General features: G+C 43.2%; 1 protein-coding gene across 2 annotated transcripts in view; it reads left to right on the top strand.

Annotated features, from left to right (window-relative positions):
* The window catches only part of DPYSL3 (dihydropyrimidinase like 3), a 100,303-nt gene that overhangs the window by 67,122 nt on the left and 13,682 nt on the right, over window positions 1-19,499 (top strand). For both annotated transcript variants that reach the window (XM_045551142.1, XM_045551143.1), the window contains exons 2-8: window positions 1,244-1,332; window positions 5,020-5,204; window positions 8,013-8,177; window positions 10,254-10,315; window positions 11,222-11,302; window positions 15,025-15,093; window positions 18,247-18,367. In XM_045551142.1, coding sequence (XP_045407098.1) covers window positions 1,244-1,332; window positions 5,020-5,204; window positions 8,013-8,177; window positions 10,254-10,315; window positions 11,222-11,302; window positions 15,025-15,093; window positions 18,247-18,367 — 772 coding nt within the window. The remainder of the gene's footprint in view (window positions 1-1,243; window positions 1,333-5,019; window positions 5,205-8,012; window positions 8,178-10,253; window positions 10,316-11,221; window positions 11,303-15,024; window positions 15,094-18,246; window positions 18,368-19,499) is intronic.

Below are 19,499 nucleotides of genomic sequence, written 5' to 3'. Positions count from 1 at the left end.
CAGCCTCTATTTAAACAAGCCCAGTTCCCCTATATTCTGTGACACTTAATGCCATTTCACATTGTTTTATTTGTTTTGTTAACTTCTTTTATTTGTTTATTGCCACACTTCCCTTTTTAAGTTCCATAAAAGAAATGACCTGTTGTGATCCATTCACAACAATACTCTCCCCACCTACCTAATAATAAGTATTAATTATTTGCTGAATGAGTGGATGGATAAACAATGGATGGGCGGATGGATGGATGGATGGATGAAGTTGAAGTCTCTTAAGTTGAATTCATCACAAACTCCAGTCTACCGTTTATTCATGCTATAGCTCCACTCAGCCAGGTTCCCATAAACCTCACAAACCTATATCCATCCCATGTACTCCAGTCTAAGCTCCATTCATTTAATGAAATCTGTGATCTCTAGCGCTGACACTGATTTATCCCTCTCCTGACTTATATATAAAGTATGTTTATTTTGTTAATAACTTTGGAGTATGTTTGCATTGTTTCCAATTGGATCACTTACCCACATTTCATCTAAGTTATAATTTTTAAAAAGACTTTATTTTTCTCATAACGAAAGCAATAAAGAAGTACACTCAGGAAATGTGAGGAATACTGAGTATAATGAAGCAAATATAAATCCTGCATAATTTATCCACCATGAGTGAAATATTATAGATACTATGGGGTTTTTTTCCATCTAGTGGTTTTCTATTTCATAACTTTGTGTACATTTGTGCATACATATGTAAGTATCCTGGATCTTACACATAACATGATCTGAGTATGTTCTCATGTCATTATAAATATTTTTAAAAAGCCTGTTTCACTGTATACCTAATCTTAAATTCTGTGTTTGAGAATCACCAGTGAGTGTCAACAGAGTACCAGTGTCCTAGGTACTGAAGTATATGTCATCCCATTTTAAGTATTTAGTGCCTACTGGACCAGAAAAGATAATATAAAGAATGTCTCACTTACTTGAGTAGCTATGTTTCCAAGTGGCTCTGATAGGTTGTAAAAGCAAGAAGCAAAACTCCAGAATAATTTGAATTAGGGGTAAACAAGAAAGACTGAATCCCCAAATAAGTACACCTAGTTCAAATGTTGATTGCATGAGCACACAGATGTCTTCAGTAAATGTGTTTCTCCTAGAGCTCTAAAAGAATGAATTGGGAAACCTTAGCAGATCACTCTTCTCTGAAGTCCCAGCTGTGAAAATGACTCATGTTTTCCTTCTTTTCTAGAGTGACCGTCTCCTTATCAAGGGAGGCAGAATCGTCAACGATGATCAATCCTTTTATGCCGATATTTACATGGAAGATGGCTTAATCAAGTATGTATATAGAACCCTTCTCTTTATCTTTTTGTACTTCCTTTTTCTTCATTAGCAGCCCAGAAAGAAACTTGGATTTCATGACTGAAGTGAAAAATCTGAATTCAATCAACAGAATGATACTGAGGGCCTCTTTGCACAAGCTGTCTAGAGAGGTACTCTGTGGGTCATGGAAAAGTGGCCACTGTCCTTAAGGATACTGAAAAATGTGCACAAATTACAGCACCCTAAATATGTTAGGTCTTGTGTAATAGATATCAAAGGAGTTGAAATTAGGGTAAATGATTTAGAAGTACACAGAAAGGAGAAATACATTTAGAGGTAAGATTTTGGAGTGGAAAGGGTATTAAAACTGAACCTTGACATGAGGGTAGGACTTAGATGGGCAGGACACAGATAGGATGACATGCATTTCAGAAAAGATTTCCAAATAGATTTATTAGGGATGTATAATTACTTTATAAAATGTTTTGCTATTGGATGCCTATAGGCAGTACAGCCAGATAACTTTTATGTGTAGGTTCCTTACACAGAGGGTGTGATTTTCACAATCTTACACCACATAAAGCAAAGTACACCACCACACTGATAAGTGGTTTTGTGGGACTTGTGTAACCAACCCATCTTATTAGCCACCTGTGGCCCCATTCCATTTTATTTTTATATTATTGAACTTTATTGGCTAGTTTAAGATTTTGGTTTATAGGGGCTCTCTTACTTATCTTTGAAAACTTGGCTTAGATAGAATTTTATGCAGGCAGATGTTCTTTACCGGGTCTCAAGTCTAGGCTAGCTTCTCCCTCTGTGTGCTCTCAAAACACCCTGAGCTCTTCTCAGTCATAGCAATTCTGACACTCTTTGGCCCCCTTGAGAGCAAAGATCATATCTTGTTCATCTCCCTATCCCTAACACCTAACTCAGCACTCAGCACATAAAGATTTGACAAGAACTACCTTTTATTAAGTGTGTAGTATGTGCCAGGCACTGTGTTAAATATTTTACACGTTTTATCTCATTCAACCAGCCAGCAACGCTATGAATTAAGTACCATACTGTTATTACTTTCTTTTCTCAGATGAGGAGAAAGAGGCACAGAGAGTGTAAATAACTTGCTAAAGGTCAACATATTAGTCAAATACATTGAAAAAATGAGTGAGTGAATGAATGAATGCATGAACAAATATAAGAATGAACATATTTGTTCATAGTTGCCTTGCCAATTTACACCATTACTTTTTCATATTAGAAGTAAGAGAAATGGAAATTATAGGCAAGCCAAACAATATAAACCAATAATTTCTTCAAAATATAAGCCACAATTGATTTTACATTTTTCTATTACTAAAAAATTATATAGAGATGGTTCTATTTGGAGGTAGCAAGTCCCCTTATTTAGTGATTTGCAGAGATGGGAAAAATTCAGTATCAAGTGCTTTCTCCTCATCTCAGAACTCATGGTAGGCATCACGAATGGATCACACAGTGCTTTAGGCATCCACTACCAGAGTTGAATATGCAAGTGAATCATTTCTGCCATCTCTATTAGAGACCGGAAGGCCACTTGCCAAGGGTGTTACAGAAGGACTTTAACCATCAGATGTGTATGTTGGTGGTAAAGAGAAGGCTGAATAAATGAGATCTTCATCCAATCCTGAGATTTAGTGTATCACCAACAACACTCTTAACACACACAGAGCAGAAGAACAGAAATAATTTCCTCCCACTGTTATATAGTTGTTGGTCTGTCTGTGAATATTTATGGAGTGCTTCCTGTGTACCATGCAGTCATGTAATGCACTGGGCTCAGGCTGTGCCAAATCATCATTCTGTCTTCCCCTGGGGACCTTACAGTCTTTTAGGGGAACTGCAATAACTGTATATGTGCAAAGGACCTAACATTATTAGGTAGAGGCAATATCAAGTATTAAAGTAATAGAATAGATGAGATTCAGAGGAGAAAGAATACTGGTTATTAATTATGATAGCGGATATTTATTGAATTCTTTGGTGCCTAACAATTCTGTTGGCTTAACATAAATTCATATGTAATCTACACAACAACCCTATGGAAGAGGCATCTTCATTATATTTTACAGATGAAAGAATTGAGTCATGGTGAGGTTAAGTAACTTGGCCAAGGTCATGGAGCTAGTAACTGGCAGAGCCAAGACTGTGAATCCAGAGAGCCCACATCCAGAGCACAGCCACATTCTTAATTATTAGACTTGGCTGTCAGTAGAAGCTTGACGAAGGACAGGAGATGGAAGCTGAGCCTTCAAGGGTGACTGTCACATTGATCTGTGCACTGGAGAAAGAGAGGGAAGGCATTTCTGTTTCAGACTCAGTATTAAGCTAGTTGTTGAAATGGCTGAAAACACACATACATGAACACCCACATAGGCCAGGCAATTCTTCATGCCCTTGGTTCTCCATTTCCCCTAGAGGAAAACCAGCGAGGGAGAAAAATGGGAGCAGAACTGGCCAGTGTCTGGACTCAAATGGAATTATGATCAGAGGTTTCCATAGTGTGTTTTGAAATGTGGTGGCTCTGGAAAGTCCCAGCGGTGATGTGGTAAAGTTGAGCTCTTAGAGATGTCAGGAATACTTTATTTTGGTTGCAGAATTTTGGCAGGCCAGTGGTGGACTGCTTATTGTCCCAAGAGAGTGTATTTCTTGGCCAAACAAAAGGGGAAAGTACTCATGCCACTGGCACTGGGGTACACATATCCCCAAGGTAGGAGATGTTTAATGGTAATATAGAGACTTATGAATCCGAGGTCTACCTGGAATCCACAGTGAACAGGTTTGACCAGCTGTCTTAATCAAGAATGTGATTTCACATATTAACCAAGCAATGCTGCATGAATGGTGTAGGAACTAGTTCTATTTGTCACTTTCTTTGTAAGGTGTGCCTTTGAGGTCCTCATTGGTTTAATTTCCACCTGAGTCTCCCCCTTGTTCTTCCCTGAGATGCTCTGAAGCTTCCTGGTGAAGCTGTGTCTGGTAGAGCTTGTTGTAATCACGTTCCTTGGCTTAAAGCTTTTACTGGGACACTGACCACATAAAAGCAGCTGGTACTGGAGGCATCTGCATCTTTGACTTCCTCCTTGTCAATCTGCTGTCAGCTATGATTGGCTGATAAATTTTCAGGAAAGGGTGGAATTGGGAGTGAAGACTGAGGTGGGAAATGACCCAGACAGAAGCCTTTTTTCTTAGGAGCACAGATGAATCCGCTTAGAAGGTACCTAAGTTCCCACACCTGTTCTTTAAATGATTCATTACTTCCTTCGGTCTCTCTTAATAGTTCATCATTTTCCACTATTTAGATCCTTCTCCAAATGTTATTCCTTACCCCTTAACTCAGATAAAGAACAGAATGAAAGGAATAATAAAAACACTTATTTTTTAAAAATACTTATCACACATACTATATTCTAGATATTGTCAAACCACTGGGGTTACAGTACTAAGCCAGGACACTTGGTCCCACCAAATGACATATCAGATTGTTCTGTGTCTATAAAATTGTTTTCTGTGTATATATATCTTTGTTTATAGATAAACTTGTGAGTCACTTGGAAAAATTACTTTGGCAAATATTAGTAACACTGTTTAAAATCCTTGTAACACTACATTTATGATGGAAGTTGCTCTTTTCAATTACCTTGTGTTTCACTGTCTCTCCAGGCAAATTGGAGACAATCTGATTGTCCCTGGAGGAGTGAAGACCATCGAAGCCAATGGGAAGATGGTGATCCCTGGAGGCATCGACGTCCACACTCACTTCCAGATGCCATACAAGGGAATGACCACAGTGGATGACTTCTTCCAAGGGACCAAGGCGGCCTTAGCAGGTGGCACCACCATGATCAGTAAGTCTTCAGATTTTACACACTCCTGTGCCCCAGAGGTGTGTGTTCAGTGAATATGTTAACCACAGTGCTCTCTCATGGTAACTTGTACACTTCCCTCAATTACGTTTGTAGACTTTCTGCCTAATGGGGCTGAGAAAAGCAGGAAATGGGCAGCTCCCCGAGACTGCACAGAGGAGATCCATGAGGCTCTTGGCCATGGAAGCAGCTGTCCTGTCCGGTCTGCCTTCGCAGCAGCAGGAGCTGGCTCTTGCAGTGGGTGGGGAATCTGGAAATGTCATCTCTGGGCTAGTCACTGAGGAAAGTGGACTTTTTAAAAAGTTGTGGAGAGTGGACAAAAAGTTATTTCAAAACTGTCAGCTTGGGTCTGAGGGAGTAGGGGGCGGAGTGCACGGCAGACCACTGTGAACGGGGCTCAGGAGTACCCCAGAGAGTGAGAGTGGAGACTCAGTTCTTGGGAATTTAGTGGGCTTCAGTGGCATTTAGTGCTACCTGGTCTGTACCGTATTTTGACCAATTCCTCTTTAAGATTAGGCAAAGCTGTGGCAGTGGCTTCTCCTGTTTTTTACTTTTTATTTATTTATTTATTTTTTTCTAGTAACTATTGCAATTCCGAAGAAACCTAGGGAGTTGCATGCCATTGGGTTACTGACCGATAGCATTCCAGGGCAGTCTTTCCTGTCCCAAAGGAATCCCAATGAATTGGGTCCCATCCCAGTGCTGGCCCCAAACTTGGTCAAGCCAGAGCACTGTTTATTTTCACACCGTTTACGTCCACCAGAGAGCACAGTACAGCCTGAGATGTTGAATCAGCCGCTGTCTGTTATGCCCTTTTGTCGGGAGCACCAGCAGGGTTCAGCTTCAACTAGTTCGGTGTGGAAGGTCAGGAAAATTGCATCAAGGCCATAAAAGGTGCAATTCCGGGAGAACCAAGCTTTTCTGTAGCTGAAGGAGGGGAAGCCAGCTGACTTTTCCGCAGCTGCCAGCCCACGAAAGCCCTGGTGGCGCTCCAGACATTAGTAATGTAGCTCCACACATTTGCTTTCTGATGAGTGCACTTGGGCTGCCTTGTGAGAAGGTAGCGGAAATGAGCGACCTTGGCTTGGCTTTCTGCCACCAAGGCAAGGAGTTGGACCTGTTCAGTATCCTTGGGATTCACATTATGCTTGGTCTTCCACCTCAGAGAAAGAGCAGGAGGAAAGTCAGAGTTCCCAGTGACAGGACAGTAAAGCATGCAAAGAACCACCAAAGCCTTCATGTCCTTCGTAGATAAGTTAGAAACCCTGGAGATGTGATAGAAACCTCATAATCCCACATCACTGTTAGATTTTGGCTATATATTCTGCACATATTTTTTTTCCTGTTTAACAAAAATAGGATAATAGTATAGTGTGTGCACTTAACTGGATTTTAGCCTGCCATTTTCACTAAATAACATGTCATGGATGTCATGCATATCTTTCCATTCATTTGCTTTTATTCTACCACACATTTAAAATGAATTTCTAGTCATTCATTTCATGAAAGCATCTGACTTATGTATTTAACCCAATTTCCCTATTGTTAAAGATTTCACTTGTTTCCAGTTTTTCACATGTAAGTATATATAAATAATGTTTGCAATGGCAAACATCCTCAGAACTAAAATTTTGTGGACAGCCTCATTTATATTTGTAGGAAAAATTATGGGAATAATTCCTGGGTTAAGGTATGAAAAATGTCCAGGTTTTTGATGTCTATTTCAAAATTGTGCTCAGGAAAGTGGTACCAATTCACACATTGCCTTAACTTCCCAGAGGAACTATGAAAGTGTAACTTTTGCCTTATCCTCACGAACTATATAGATACTATTATTTTTTAAAATATCATCCATCATTGTCGATGAAAGAACAAGTTTAGGCCTCAAGGAAACCAGATTCTTAACAAAAAGTTTCATGGAAATAAGACCCGTGAGCCTGAGAGTCAGGTTCCCTTAACTGATGCCAGCTCTTCCCTGTGGCAATAAGCAGAGGACCTCCATGTCTTGCACCTGACATAATCTTAACACCACTCCTTCCACCCTTGGAAGACAGCCTGACTTTTATCACTAGCAGTGACCGCCCCCCAGCACTAGTCATAACAGCGCATAGTAGGCACTCATTGATAGCTAACATTTATCGAGTACTTGCTATGAACCAGGCATCAGGCAAAGCACTTTCCATGCATTTTCCCATTTGTACGTATGTATGTATTTATTTATTTATTTTCATCGCCTGGGGCTAGAGTGCAGTGGCGTGATCACAGCTCATTGTAGCCTCAAACTCCTGGGCTCAAGTGATCCTCCTGCCTCAGCCTTCCAAGTAGCTGGGACTATAGGCACACATCACCACACCCAGCTAATTTTTGTATTTTTCATAGACACTGGGTCTCCTCTTGCTCAGGCTAGTCTTGAATTCCTGGGCTCAACCCATCCTCCTGCCCGAGCCTCCTAAAGTGCTAGGATTACAGGTGTGAGCCACTGTGCCTGGCCCATTTTCCCATTTAATGTTACAGCAAACTCAGAAGGAAGGCACTGTTATACCCCATCCCCAGTCTACTGGGCACTCATTTTAAGGAGAGAAAACTGAGGTTTAGAGGAGCTAGTAATTTGTCCCAAATCACATAGCTAAGTGACATTTAAATCATCAGGATCCTTGAAACTACCAGGTTAATTCCATGCTTAGCAGGCAGAGATTGTGTAGTCACAGCTAAGCAAGCAGGAGCAGGCCTGAGTAGACGGGAGCAAAGGCCGTGTCTGTGAGTTACCCATCTGGAGCCTCTGTCATTCAGTTGACCACGTGGTGCCTGAGCCCGAGTCCAGCCTGACTGAGGCCTATGAGAAGTGGCGAGAGTGGGCTGACGGGAAGAGCTGCTGTGACTACGCTTTGCACGTGGACATCACCCACTGGAACGACAGCGTCAAGCAGGAAGTGCAGAACCTCATCAAGGACAAAGGTGAGCCCAGACATACCCTCCTCCCTCCTTCCTTGGTTTCTCCTTGCCTATCTTTCCAGCACCATCCACTCATTTGAGTCACTTTCCCTTGCTTGGGGCCTGGAACCTTGAGCGTAAATACTGGATGTAGGGATACCGCTAGATTTCAGGCACTTTACGTATGCAGTCTGACTCCTTATAGGATCCCCATGAGATAGGGATTGTTATTCCTATCTCCACTTTGCAGCTGGAGAAACTTAGACTCAGCAAAAGTAGCCCAGGGTCACAGAGTTAGGAAGCTGTAGATCTATCCGAAGTCTATACTCTTCACCTCCATGCATTACTGCCCATTTTGCAGAGGAAGAAACTGCTTAGGAAATTTTAACTTACTTATATAAGGTCATGTGGCTAGTTAATATGACATCAGGGATTTTTAACCCCTATAATTTTTACTCCAGAGATCAAACCATTACTATAATATAACAATGGCATCCTCGGAAAAGGCTAAGACATTCCCAAGAGCAAGGATGTGTTATACAGGCTAGGAGCTTAGGGTGAGAAAACTCTGTGTGTGTGTGTGTGTGTGTGTGTGTGTGTCCTTTCAGTGAGTACATGATTTAGGTTCTATTGTCTTAGATTCTTCTGTTCTCTGCTTCTTTCTACATTTTGATCATCAGATATTTCACCCCCGCCCCATACAGGTACACATAGGTGCAATGTGCCCAGCATTGTAAGGTGGCCTGGGGGACTCAGGGAAGTGTGAATAATGGCCATTGCTGACCTTCCAAGGCAAAAGGAAGCAGGCCCATGAAGAGCAATAGAAAAAACGCCACAAGATGCAAGAACTCTTATCAAATGAGTAGTCTAGACAGAAAGGCCAGGAGTTCAGTGGAACAGAGTGCACCTGGGTTTGGAGGGGAAAGGATGACCCCTCAGAAGACAAGCTTTTCTTTCCATCTCCCTGCTTAACCCACAAGCCCTGCCCAGTCCTGACACAAAGTGTGACATTAACTTCTTCCCTTTTTTCTGTATTTTTATTTTCTTCTACACTGGGCACCTCACCTGGAGTAGAAAATTGAATGGCTTTAACATCCACTTCCCTATCAAAGGGCCTGGGTCGTTACACAGATGACACAGAGGCTTTTGGGAAGGGTAGTGTTGGGAAAAACTGCCCTGAGTTGAACCACTCTGGGCAGGGAAGTTCTCAGATTACAACCCACTTTTGGCCTGAAACACTGTGGGCTGAGATAGCCCTAATGGTTAGAGACCAAAATTATCCTCCTTTCCTTAAAATGATTCTCTATTCCCCAGTCCCACCTATTTCTGTAAATCACTATATTAATAGTTTATTTTGGGTGAAAATTACATAGCTCTTTCCTTATAACTCTTATGACTTTAGATGTCTAAGCACAAGGTGAAACTTGCCTTCTACCCATTAGCTCTGTCCATTCTCTGAGGACAGGGTGTGCATCTTAGTTCTCTGCACAGGCCTAGTGCAGAGCAGGCATTCGTCAAACAATAAAAGAAACAGATCCTAGGAAATCTATTAGTGGAGACCAAATATGCACCAGGCCTAGTGCTAAGAGCTCTGTATGTGTTACCTCCTTTAATGTTCATGACCACCTTGTGAAGTGAGGTATTGTTATTCTTCAATTTTGCAGATAAGGAAACCAAGGCCCAGAGAGGTTAAGTATCCTAAACTTACTGAACTAGTATGTGGTGGATTCCATGGGTGCAACCCCCCACTGTGTGAACACGACCAGTGTGCTAGAGTGATTCTCAGTTATATTTACTGCCTTGAGTAGTATCAAAGTTTGTGGACCTTCTGGGCTGGGGAATACTAGAGGGAGAGGTGAGAAAGAGGTGCAGAAGAAGAGACCATTTTTCTATGCCATCACCTAGGAATTGTTGACCTTATTGGGTAGGGGTGGGCATAGTAAAATGTTCTTGAAGAATGCGAAGCATCTGCTTTATTGTAGACAGTAGCCTGGGTAATGTGCTTGGGTCCCATGGGCGATGGAAGTGGGAGGAATGGATGAAGGGCGATTGTGATAATGTTGTCTTTCTCCTATTCTTCCTCTCTTCCATCTTTTGCAGGAGTTAACTCCTTCATGGTTTACATGGCCTATAAGGATTTGTATCAAGTGTCCAACACAGAGGTAACAGCCCATTTGCTGTGTAGTTTGGGGTATCTGGATGGGTTTCCTATTGTTGTTGATGACCTTGGCCCTTGTAACCTGAGTCACTGTGGTCACTGTGGGAGACTGCTGGGCCAGAGTGCTTCTTGAAGCCCTTGTAGTTCACGCTACATTTTAAATAAGGTACCAGGCAGAGTGCCTGTGGCAAGGCAGACAGGGAGCTAGAATTTCCACTGGCAGCAGCTTTCTTAAAAGGGTAAGAGGGAGGGCATGCCTAAATCTCCATCCACTGCACAAGCTTCAACCCCCTCAGAAGCTCAAATGTGAGGTTCTCCACCCTGCAAGATCAGAACGGCTTTTCTGCTATTTGTTACTACAAATACCAGCTTGGCTCTACTCTCTTCCTAAGAAATTCCTGGCATGTGTTTGTTTTAGACAAAGGTTAGGTATTCAGAGGAAATATAAGAAATTAATTCGTATGTCTCCTGGTTAGGAAGTAAAGTTATGTCTATCTTGAGAGGTTAAGAGATAAGAGTTTCAGCTTTCATATTAACTTCTGGCCGGGCTGTAGTGGCTTTCTGGAACACTTCTTGAGGATTCTGAAGCTCTGTCTCAGCTCAATGGGAAAATAATTCCATTGAAAATGTGTACTAGAGGCAGAGGAGAGGGGTTGGTAGTACTTTGTTATGTATTTGTCCTGTCTGCCTAAGAGACATGATAGGTTCTTTATACAGACAAAATTTCTTAGAGTTTTTTTTGGATTAGCACTTTTCTTTGTTCATGCATATTTTAGTCTATATTTCTACCCGAGTCACGTATTTCCTCTGGTTTGCCCCATTTGTTTTAGCTTTGGCTGTAGTAATTGGCCCTTGTGTGAAGTTGCTAAAAGTGGCTTGGAAAGGTGACAAAGAATCATTTCTATTTCAGCTCTATGAGATCTTCACCTGCCTGGGAGAGCTGGGGGCCATTGCTCAAGTTCATGCCGAGAATGGGGATATCATTGCCCAGGTAAACACCATGCAGCTCGCTGGAGTGTGCTTTCTGCACAGACTTGGGTCTGCACCCAATTTGTTTCCTCATTTCTTCAGTGTTGCTTGAGCTCTCAATATGTGTAAGGCACTGTCCTAAGTACCCTGCTGACGCTAGAACCTGCCCTAAAGAACCTCACGGTCTAGGAAGAAAAGAGGGGCAATGTAGATAAGCAAGGAGGAACTAGATGGTGTAAAACAGGAAGAGATCTGGCCATTCTGGAGAATCAGAAGAGGCGGAAGAGGAGGAAAACCTCCTCCTGGAAGAGATTTTCAAATTGGGCCATTTTGTGGGACAGCATTCCTGATTGTCTTCTGAAATGGGTCAAAGCTATGTGACATTCTCTGTCCTACGGGAAAACCCTAAGGCAGCATTTCTCAGAAGCCAGAAAGCAGATCCAGTTCTGTGGAACTCACAGGCTTAGATAATAAAGAATTTAGGTCCCATAGGGATCAGATGTCCCACTGGTTTCCTAGAAATCATATTGAGAAACTCCAGGAAAGAGTGATGGAAGTCAGAGCCCCAAGGCCCAAATCGGTCATTTATAAGGAAGCAGAAAGCAGTTCTCTCTCCATCTCCTGGGCTGCTTAATGGAATAGATGCACAGATGTGTCTTAGGAAGGGTTTTGTTTATCTCAGAAACATTCAGGATTGGCCTCTGCTGGGAGGAGAGAGCCATAAAAGAAGAGTGAGCTTCCTCAGTCCATTTGATAACATTAACAACGAGAAACCATTATTCATTCTTTCAAAGAGTATTTCCTGAGCACTTTGTGCCAGGCACCAGACTGTTGAGGTGAGCCAGAACAGATGCATTCCATAGCTCACAAATGCTTGTGCTGTGCTCCGGGGTTTGGTGAGTGTGGTCAGAGGGGCTATGGGAAGAACGTATAGGCCAACACTCGTCGCATTAGTATATTCCCATTTAATCTTCTCCCGACCCTTTAAGGACGCCATCATCCTCCCTGTTTTATAGATGAGAACATCAAGGCTCAGAAGGATTAGGTCATTGGCCCACGGGTCCCAGAGAATAACTGGGAGAACCAAATCTTGGCCCCTAAGGCGATGTGCCTCAGTGGGCATCTTTGCCCAGAGATGGTGCATCTGGGTCCCTTGTTCCCCGAGCCCAGCCACAGGGCCCCCCGGGGAGGCAGCACCCCAGCAGTGCAGGGCTCCAGCTGTGATGATTTCAGACTGTGTGTGTTGTCTCGCTGGTGGAGGAGGTCAGCTAAGCATGCAGTTTCCTCTCACTGTGACCAACGAGGCTAATTAGTCAGGCCCCTGACAGTGCCTTTGGCCACGTCCCCCACACACCCAGAGATAATGAAATCGTTTTCCATACAGGGCCCACATGCTTGCTCCCATGGGAGGCGTCCTGGTGGTGTTAAAATTGCAATCCTCCCCCTTCTCCACGTTTTCAGGGCAGCAGCCAGAGGTCTCGGTCCTGCCTTCAGCTACCCTGGAAACCAAAATCCCTGCCACTTAATTCTAGCCCCTGTAGAGGCAAATGGACCCCAACTCAAAGACCCTTTTCTCAGCTTCTTTCCTCTTGTGGCTCCTTAGCGCAGAAGTTTCTCTGGTCCCGCTCCTCCCCCAACCCCCACCCTTTCCTTACCTTGGGAAGACTGTTCTCAGTCGGGAAAAGAATAACGGCATTTTTCCATTTGGATGAGTTTCTTGTGTGTGTTTATTAAATTCAGCTTGAGCTGAAAGATTTTATCACATTTCTAAATGAAGGCAGCTGCTGTACTCAGAGTTTCTTGCTAAAATTGACTAAAGAGAAGAAATCTTTCCCTTCAAGTACAAACAAGGGCAGTTTTCAAAAATCACAAGTTGATGAGACAGTCCGAGAGTACAGAATCTTTAGTCATTCGTTTAACAATTATTTGTTGAGCACCTATACTCAAGTATAGGGATGTTTTCCCAAGTCTTAGGGAAGATGAAAAAGGCAGGGTCCCTTTCTTCATGGAACAAGTCACAGTTGTGCCATGACACAAATGATGATGTACTTGTAGCTGTGATGGGTGCCACAAAGTGCCCACTGCTACCCCCCCACCCCCATGTAAGGTAGCATCCATGGGGCTTTACATATCATTCTTAACCTTCCAGCTGTAGGGACACCATGGCTTTAGAATAGGTCTTCCCAACACGAACAATGCATTAAAATCACTAGATTTTACTACTTCCAGAAATTCTGATTCACTAGGTCTAGGCAAGAGTATTTTGAAAATGTGGCTTGATGATTTGAATGTGTTTGGAAACCACTGCTTGAGCTAACTTTGTCCTCTGCATTGTCCTGGCACACTTGCACAAGACAGAATTGAGAGTGTTGTATAAGACGGAAGATGCTTTAGTTGGAGACCGTAACCCTTGTATGACCTGAGGCAGTTTAGAGTGGACACTCACTAGAGTTTGGAAGAAATTTAATTCAGTTCAAGTTTCAATAAGCGAGAGCAGTGAGAATGAAAAGTAGGGGTGCTTTGCTGGAAAATTCAACCTCTGACTTTTTTTTAAATTCTGTAGAGCTGGAGATAGTGGTTGCTTATATAGTGTATGCATTTTCTTTCCTACTCCTCTTTTAGAAATTTGTATTATTAAAAACAAAAACCAAAATGGTCTTCTTTTCCAGATGGTAAGAATCCTTTCCTTTCTGAACACCTCATAGTTTCAGAGTGAGACAAGGCTTTGTGCCATTCACCATCTCTCCTGCGTCTCCCACTTTACCAAAATACTCCCAGGCCACCGGGCCAGGCTTGCTGGTACAGAGGTTCATAGGAACTAGCCTTAGTAATTTGAGAGTGAAAGCCAATCAAACTGCAGATATGGTGATTTAGGATTTCTGCCAATTCCAATTAGTGCATGTATGTGTTCACCACCCGGCCACCTGCTTTTTCCAGAAAGCTAACCAGCATCTTAGGAGTTTAGCCATCAGCCACGAGGTGTTTCTGTCCACAACTTGGTTAAATAGAATTTGACCAAAACGCCAACTTAGGTAATGCTGTTTAGAGACATTATTTGTCTGGTTAAATTCTGAATCCATTCATTTAAGCCATAGATTTAAAGCATAAAACCCTCTGAGAGATTTATTAAATTATGGGTTGTTAGGATTCAACCTCACATCTTTGGATTTGGTAGGCTAGAATAGAACCATAAATCTGTATTGCTACAAAATCAGCTCAGGTGATTCTGATGTAGTTGGTGGGCAACCCATGCTTTGGGAAACATAGCTCTAAACTGTAAGCTCCATGAGGTCAGGGGCCACATTGCTTTAATTCAAGTACTAACCCCAGAGCTTAGCATGAAGCAGATACTCAATACATTTTGTAGAATGAATGAGTTTAAAGTGCATGCATGAATAAAGAAACGAGTTAAGCAAGTATAGTTTCAGAGGTAAATGGGTCTGAAAGAGATGAAGAATAAGTGACCTGGTATGACTTTGATGGGTAAGGCAGACAAAAAAGGTATACACTAATAAATCTTCCTTTTAATAAAAGCAACTCACCCTTAAATGCTTTTCTCCACCTCTTAATTAAGACTACCCTATATTGCAACTCCAAATATAGAATTAATACGTTTGTTCAACATACACATTTTTATTCCTTTTTCTCCTTGAGTACATCTTTAGATCAGAACATCCTAGTGTCATTTTTCCAAATCTCAGCTGAGCTTACCTAACAGCTGTTCCTCTTCTTTTCTCATTCTAGGAGCAAACCCGCATGTTGGAGATGGGGATAACTGGCCCAGAAGGCCATGTACTGAGCAGACCAGAGGAGGTAAGTTGCCGGGGGTGAAGGTGGAGGGTGGGGTGTAAGGAGAGGGAGACAGGAGCAGTGAGGACTCAATTCTTAATAGCATCTTCCAGGAGCCTCCTGTCTTCACAGTTCCCTCAGCCTTGCGGTGGCCTGCCACTCATTTTGCATTTGGAGTCTTTGTGTTTGGCCCAGCTTCCTGAGCCATGTGCATACACAACATAGGAATACACATCGCCGAAAGGTGGTGAGAACCTAAGAATACCAGATAGCAGTATTGGGACATTTGTTTCAAAGACCACTTCTGCCTGACCCTAGCTCAAGAGCCCGTGAGAAAATTAGAAAGGAATGTAAGGGGATGGTTACTTCTCATCCCTAATCTTTCTAAAAATAACACAAGTTAGAGTGTCCTTCACAGCTATTCAGTAGGAGTGTTAAATTTCCAATTCCTTTCTTAATCAGTGTGAATCTCAGAGAATTTCCACTTACTCCCTCATTTCATATTACGTTTTGAGTCCTACAAAATATTGGCCATATGGATACGAGGTTGAATGGGCTTTTTATAGGCATTATGCCCATCAGTTTGCTTAAGGTGACGATTACATCTGGCATGAAAGCTTCCCACATGTAAAAGGAATGATGATTTGCATCCATGCTTAGCAGCCAAAGAGCGAATAAAAGGTAACTAGTGGTTGGTTCCATGTCTCTGGGATGTCAGCAACTTCACCTGCTGGCACAAAGCGCAGAGCTGGGAATTGGCTGTCCATATGGCTGAAAGCAAGTTGGCTTTGCAAGTGCAGCCTGGGTCTGGCACCTGCAGCGAATTAAAGGGCCTTCATGGTGGTGAAACGAGTCCTGTTCCTGCCCTGTCATTCCAACGTCTTCAACAGGTGGAAGAAGGAATCAGAACCAGAAATGATTGCATTCCCATTGCCCATCTCTTTTAAAGAGTCTTATTTAAAATTAAAATGTAACACATATTAAAAAAAAGTGTTGTTATCATAAGGATACAATGAATTTCACAAAGTGAATACATTTGTATAACCAGCATCCAGCTGGTGAAATAGAATATTATCAATACCCCAGAAACTGCTTTGTGTCTAGTGATATTTTTGTTGCCATTTGAAATAATTTATAATTTTGTGATTGGGGTTCCAGTCACACACAGCATTCCTGAAAAGTCTGTCTCCTTAATAATACCCGATCCCTTCTACGGAATGCTCATACCTAGAACTGTGCTAACTACATGTGTTATCTCAGTTACCCTTGCTGGTACTCTGGATGGGTGGCATTGTTGTACAGGTAAAGAAACTGAAGCTTGGAGAGGTTAAGCCACTGGCCCATCACTGTGGAAGATTGGAAAATCGTTTCCGCAGTGTGAACAGGCCAGGGTGATCAGCACTGTTTGTCAAACTTTCCTTAAATGCTGGTCACTGTAGAGATGTGCTGGCAAGATAGACTTCCAGCAGCAGCCAGGGGATTTCAGAACAAAGTCTATTTTTGTTCCTTGGTTTGTTTTTTCAACCTCCCCTTAACCCTACCACCCCACCCTCCTCCCTGTTCCCGTCTCCTTTTTAGTAAAAAACCCTCTCAGCTGCAAACCTCTACAGCCCTGGAAGCCCTTTTGGGTGAAGTTGGAGGGTGATGTAACCTTCCAAAGATAGTCATGTTGTCAAAGTGCTGAAAAACCTGCAGTGCTGGGGTGGGGGTGGGGGGAATGAGATCAAAAGGACCAGGACCGGGGTCCCAGGGGAGCTCAAGTGGTCAGCATGGGTGTGAAGGGGGAGGAGTAAGCAGGGGAGGAGCCAGCTCCTCTCCAGTTCAAAGCACACCAGATACCATCTCAAGTGATGCTGTTCAGGGAACCAGGACCCAAGGCACAGAGACAGCCGCTCCGGAGTACAGAAGTCTGGGTGCTTCAGGAAGGTGTCTGCATTCCCCTCCAGGGCTTTGTCCACAGGGAACAAAGTGCAGCTTGGGGGATACCAGCTCGGCTAGCCAAGTTCTTAGAGTCTGTCGTCTGAGCCACACCCTCTACGAGCAGTGACTGGTTTGCATTATACAACCACTGGGCATCTGCAAGCTATTTTTGGTATATTTAAAAGTGTTGGGCTCTACAAGCTAACCAAAATGTCATAGCCTTACAAAAAGAAACTGTTGTGGATTAAATGGAATAATGCCAATGTCTCTGCTCTGGGCTGAATTGGACTAACTCAGGCTTTGGGTAGTAACACAGGCGCTCAACTATCAGAAACTGTGATCAACAGCAAGATCGACAGCAACCTTTCAAGGAACGCTTGCCTTGTCCCAGAAATGGGCTAATTACTTTACAAGGATTAACTCATTTAATCCTCACAACCTCCTGAGGTGTCAGTTCCTATTCTTATCCCCACTTACAGACAAGAGCGCTAAGGCTTTGAGAGGTTGTGTAACATGCCAGAGGTCACCCAGCTTGTAAGTGCTAGACCCAGGACTCAGACCCAGGCCATCTGAGAGAGCCTGAACTCTCAGATCCCTGCTTTGTTAAAAAAATAAGGGAAAACTTACTACTTCTTACTTAATAAATGCAACCGGGTTGGTTAGCATATTTGAAAACATGAATTCTACATTAGGGTGGGATGGGAGAGATCAATAATAAAAGAAGTCTTTGTGTTGAGAAGCCTGGGAATTATTTTTGTATAAGAAATGCCTCCGAGAATTAACCCTTCGCTGACTGTTGCCGCAAGAGAGGACTTGAGGAACCGTGATGCCTAATTGCCCTTACTGCTTATGTTAGGCATAATGGTGTTGTGATTGTGCTTCCTGAGAGAGTCTGCCCTGCAAAGACTGGGGAGCAAGGGCTTCCATTAAGACGTAGCCTTGGTGGTAACCACAGGAAGAGGAGATTGTAGGCTAAGGAAAAACTCTAGCTAACATTGAGTGTATACTCTGTGCCAGGCATTGTTCTCTGACAGCAACCCCATGCTGTACTTTTCTTATCTCCATCTTACCACTGCAAAGCTAAGGCCATATGGCTAGGAAGTGGTAGGTCTGAGATGGGGATCCAGGCTGTCTAATTCCAGATCCTGCTCGGTCCCGTGCAGCGCTGCATTCTCATGGTTTGTTGAGGCGGAGGAGTGGCAGGTTGGAGAGGCTTATGTTCTTATTAACTCCTGGGGACTTTTCCTTTTTTTGTAGCTGGAAGCTGAGGCTGTGTTCCGTGCCATCACCATTGCCAGCCAAACCAATTGCCCTCTCTATATCACGAAGGTCATGAGCAAGAGCGCGGCTGACCTCATCTCGCAAGCCAGGAAAAAAGGTGATCTGTGCTCCCAAGATCTCGGCGTCCCTGCTGCACTGTGTGGCTCCTTCCTCCTCTGGGTGCCCTGTGTCATATACTATAAATGGTGCCTACTTTGCTCACTGCCTTGCTCTCTAGAAAGCCCCTCTTTACATCCTGTGTGAGTGGCAGGATCCTGGGATTTCTCCCACTTGCATATAAGTAAACTGAGGCTCAGAAAGGTTGGGTGATTTGCCCAAGATGACATACCTTGAAGCAGTTCTTCTGAGATTTGGTGCATTCCCCCCCTTTTGATTTTTCATTTTCAGTTCACATTATCTGAGCTTTATAAATGGACATATTAGTCGAGGTTACATTGGGTGCAAAAGATAAAGATCCAGCTTAAACTGGCTGAAACACGCAAAAGTAAATGATTGGTTATAGGTGTTTCAGATGGAGGAGTTTCAAGAATGGTATTGGGGCTCCTTCAGTCTTACTCCTTCCTTGGTTCTGTTCCCTTTCTGCTGGCTTTATGTTCAATATAAATGGTGACAGGAATAGATGCCAGGAGGTGCCTGGTGTCCTCACTTTTTGGTGGAGATTGTGGTGGGGAAACAGAATACATTTTTCCCAACAGCTCAAGCAGAAGTCCCCGGGAGCACTGGGTATGTCCTGGCTTGGGCCACGTGCTCGTCCCTGCACCTGTTGCTACCTTGGGGTGGTATAATCCAGCCAGGACTGAGGACAGAATGCAGGGGGGAAGGATCATGCCTTCTGAGACACATAGATTAGCACAAGTTGTTTTAAAAAAGGTGTTGAATGGGTCTCCAAAGCATGTCTACTGCCGTGGCCAATGTGAGCGGTCTGTCTCCGCTGCCTTCCCACTTTGCTTCTACTTTTCTCCACTGCTGTTAACTTGGAGATTTGTTTGCTTGCCTTGTGCTTAGCTAAAGTGTACTCCCATTTCCAAGCTTTCTTCTCTGCTTTTTGTTCCTGTCCTCAGTGGCAGACAAATGGACTCGGTTGTGAGGCTGGGCAAATGAATAGAGTGTGGTTGAGAAACCGGGGACGCGGGGCTCTGTGTTGAGTTGTGAGAGGGGATTGACCAGGCCCGGTTGCGTGGTCACTACCACTGTGAGCCAGTGGCCGTCCTGGTAGCAGAGAGACCCAA

Source organism: Lemur catta, chromosome 5 (assembly GCF_020740605.2).
Source record: "Lemur catta isolate mLemCat1 chromosome 5, mLemCat1.pri, whole genome shotgun sequence".
In the NCBI taxonomy this organism is placed as follows: Eukaryota; Metazoa; Chordata; class Mammalia; order Primates; family Lemuridae; genus Lemur; species Lemur catta.
The sequence above is the reverse complement of the archived record's forward strand: the minus strand, read 5'-3'. Positions and strand labels throughout refer to the sequence as shown.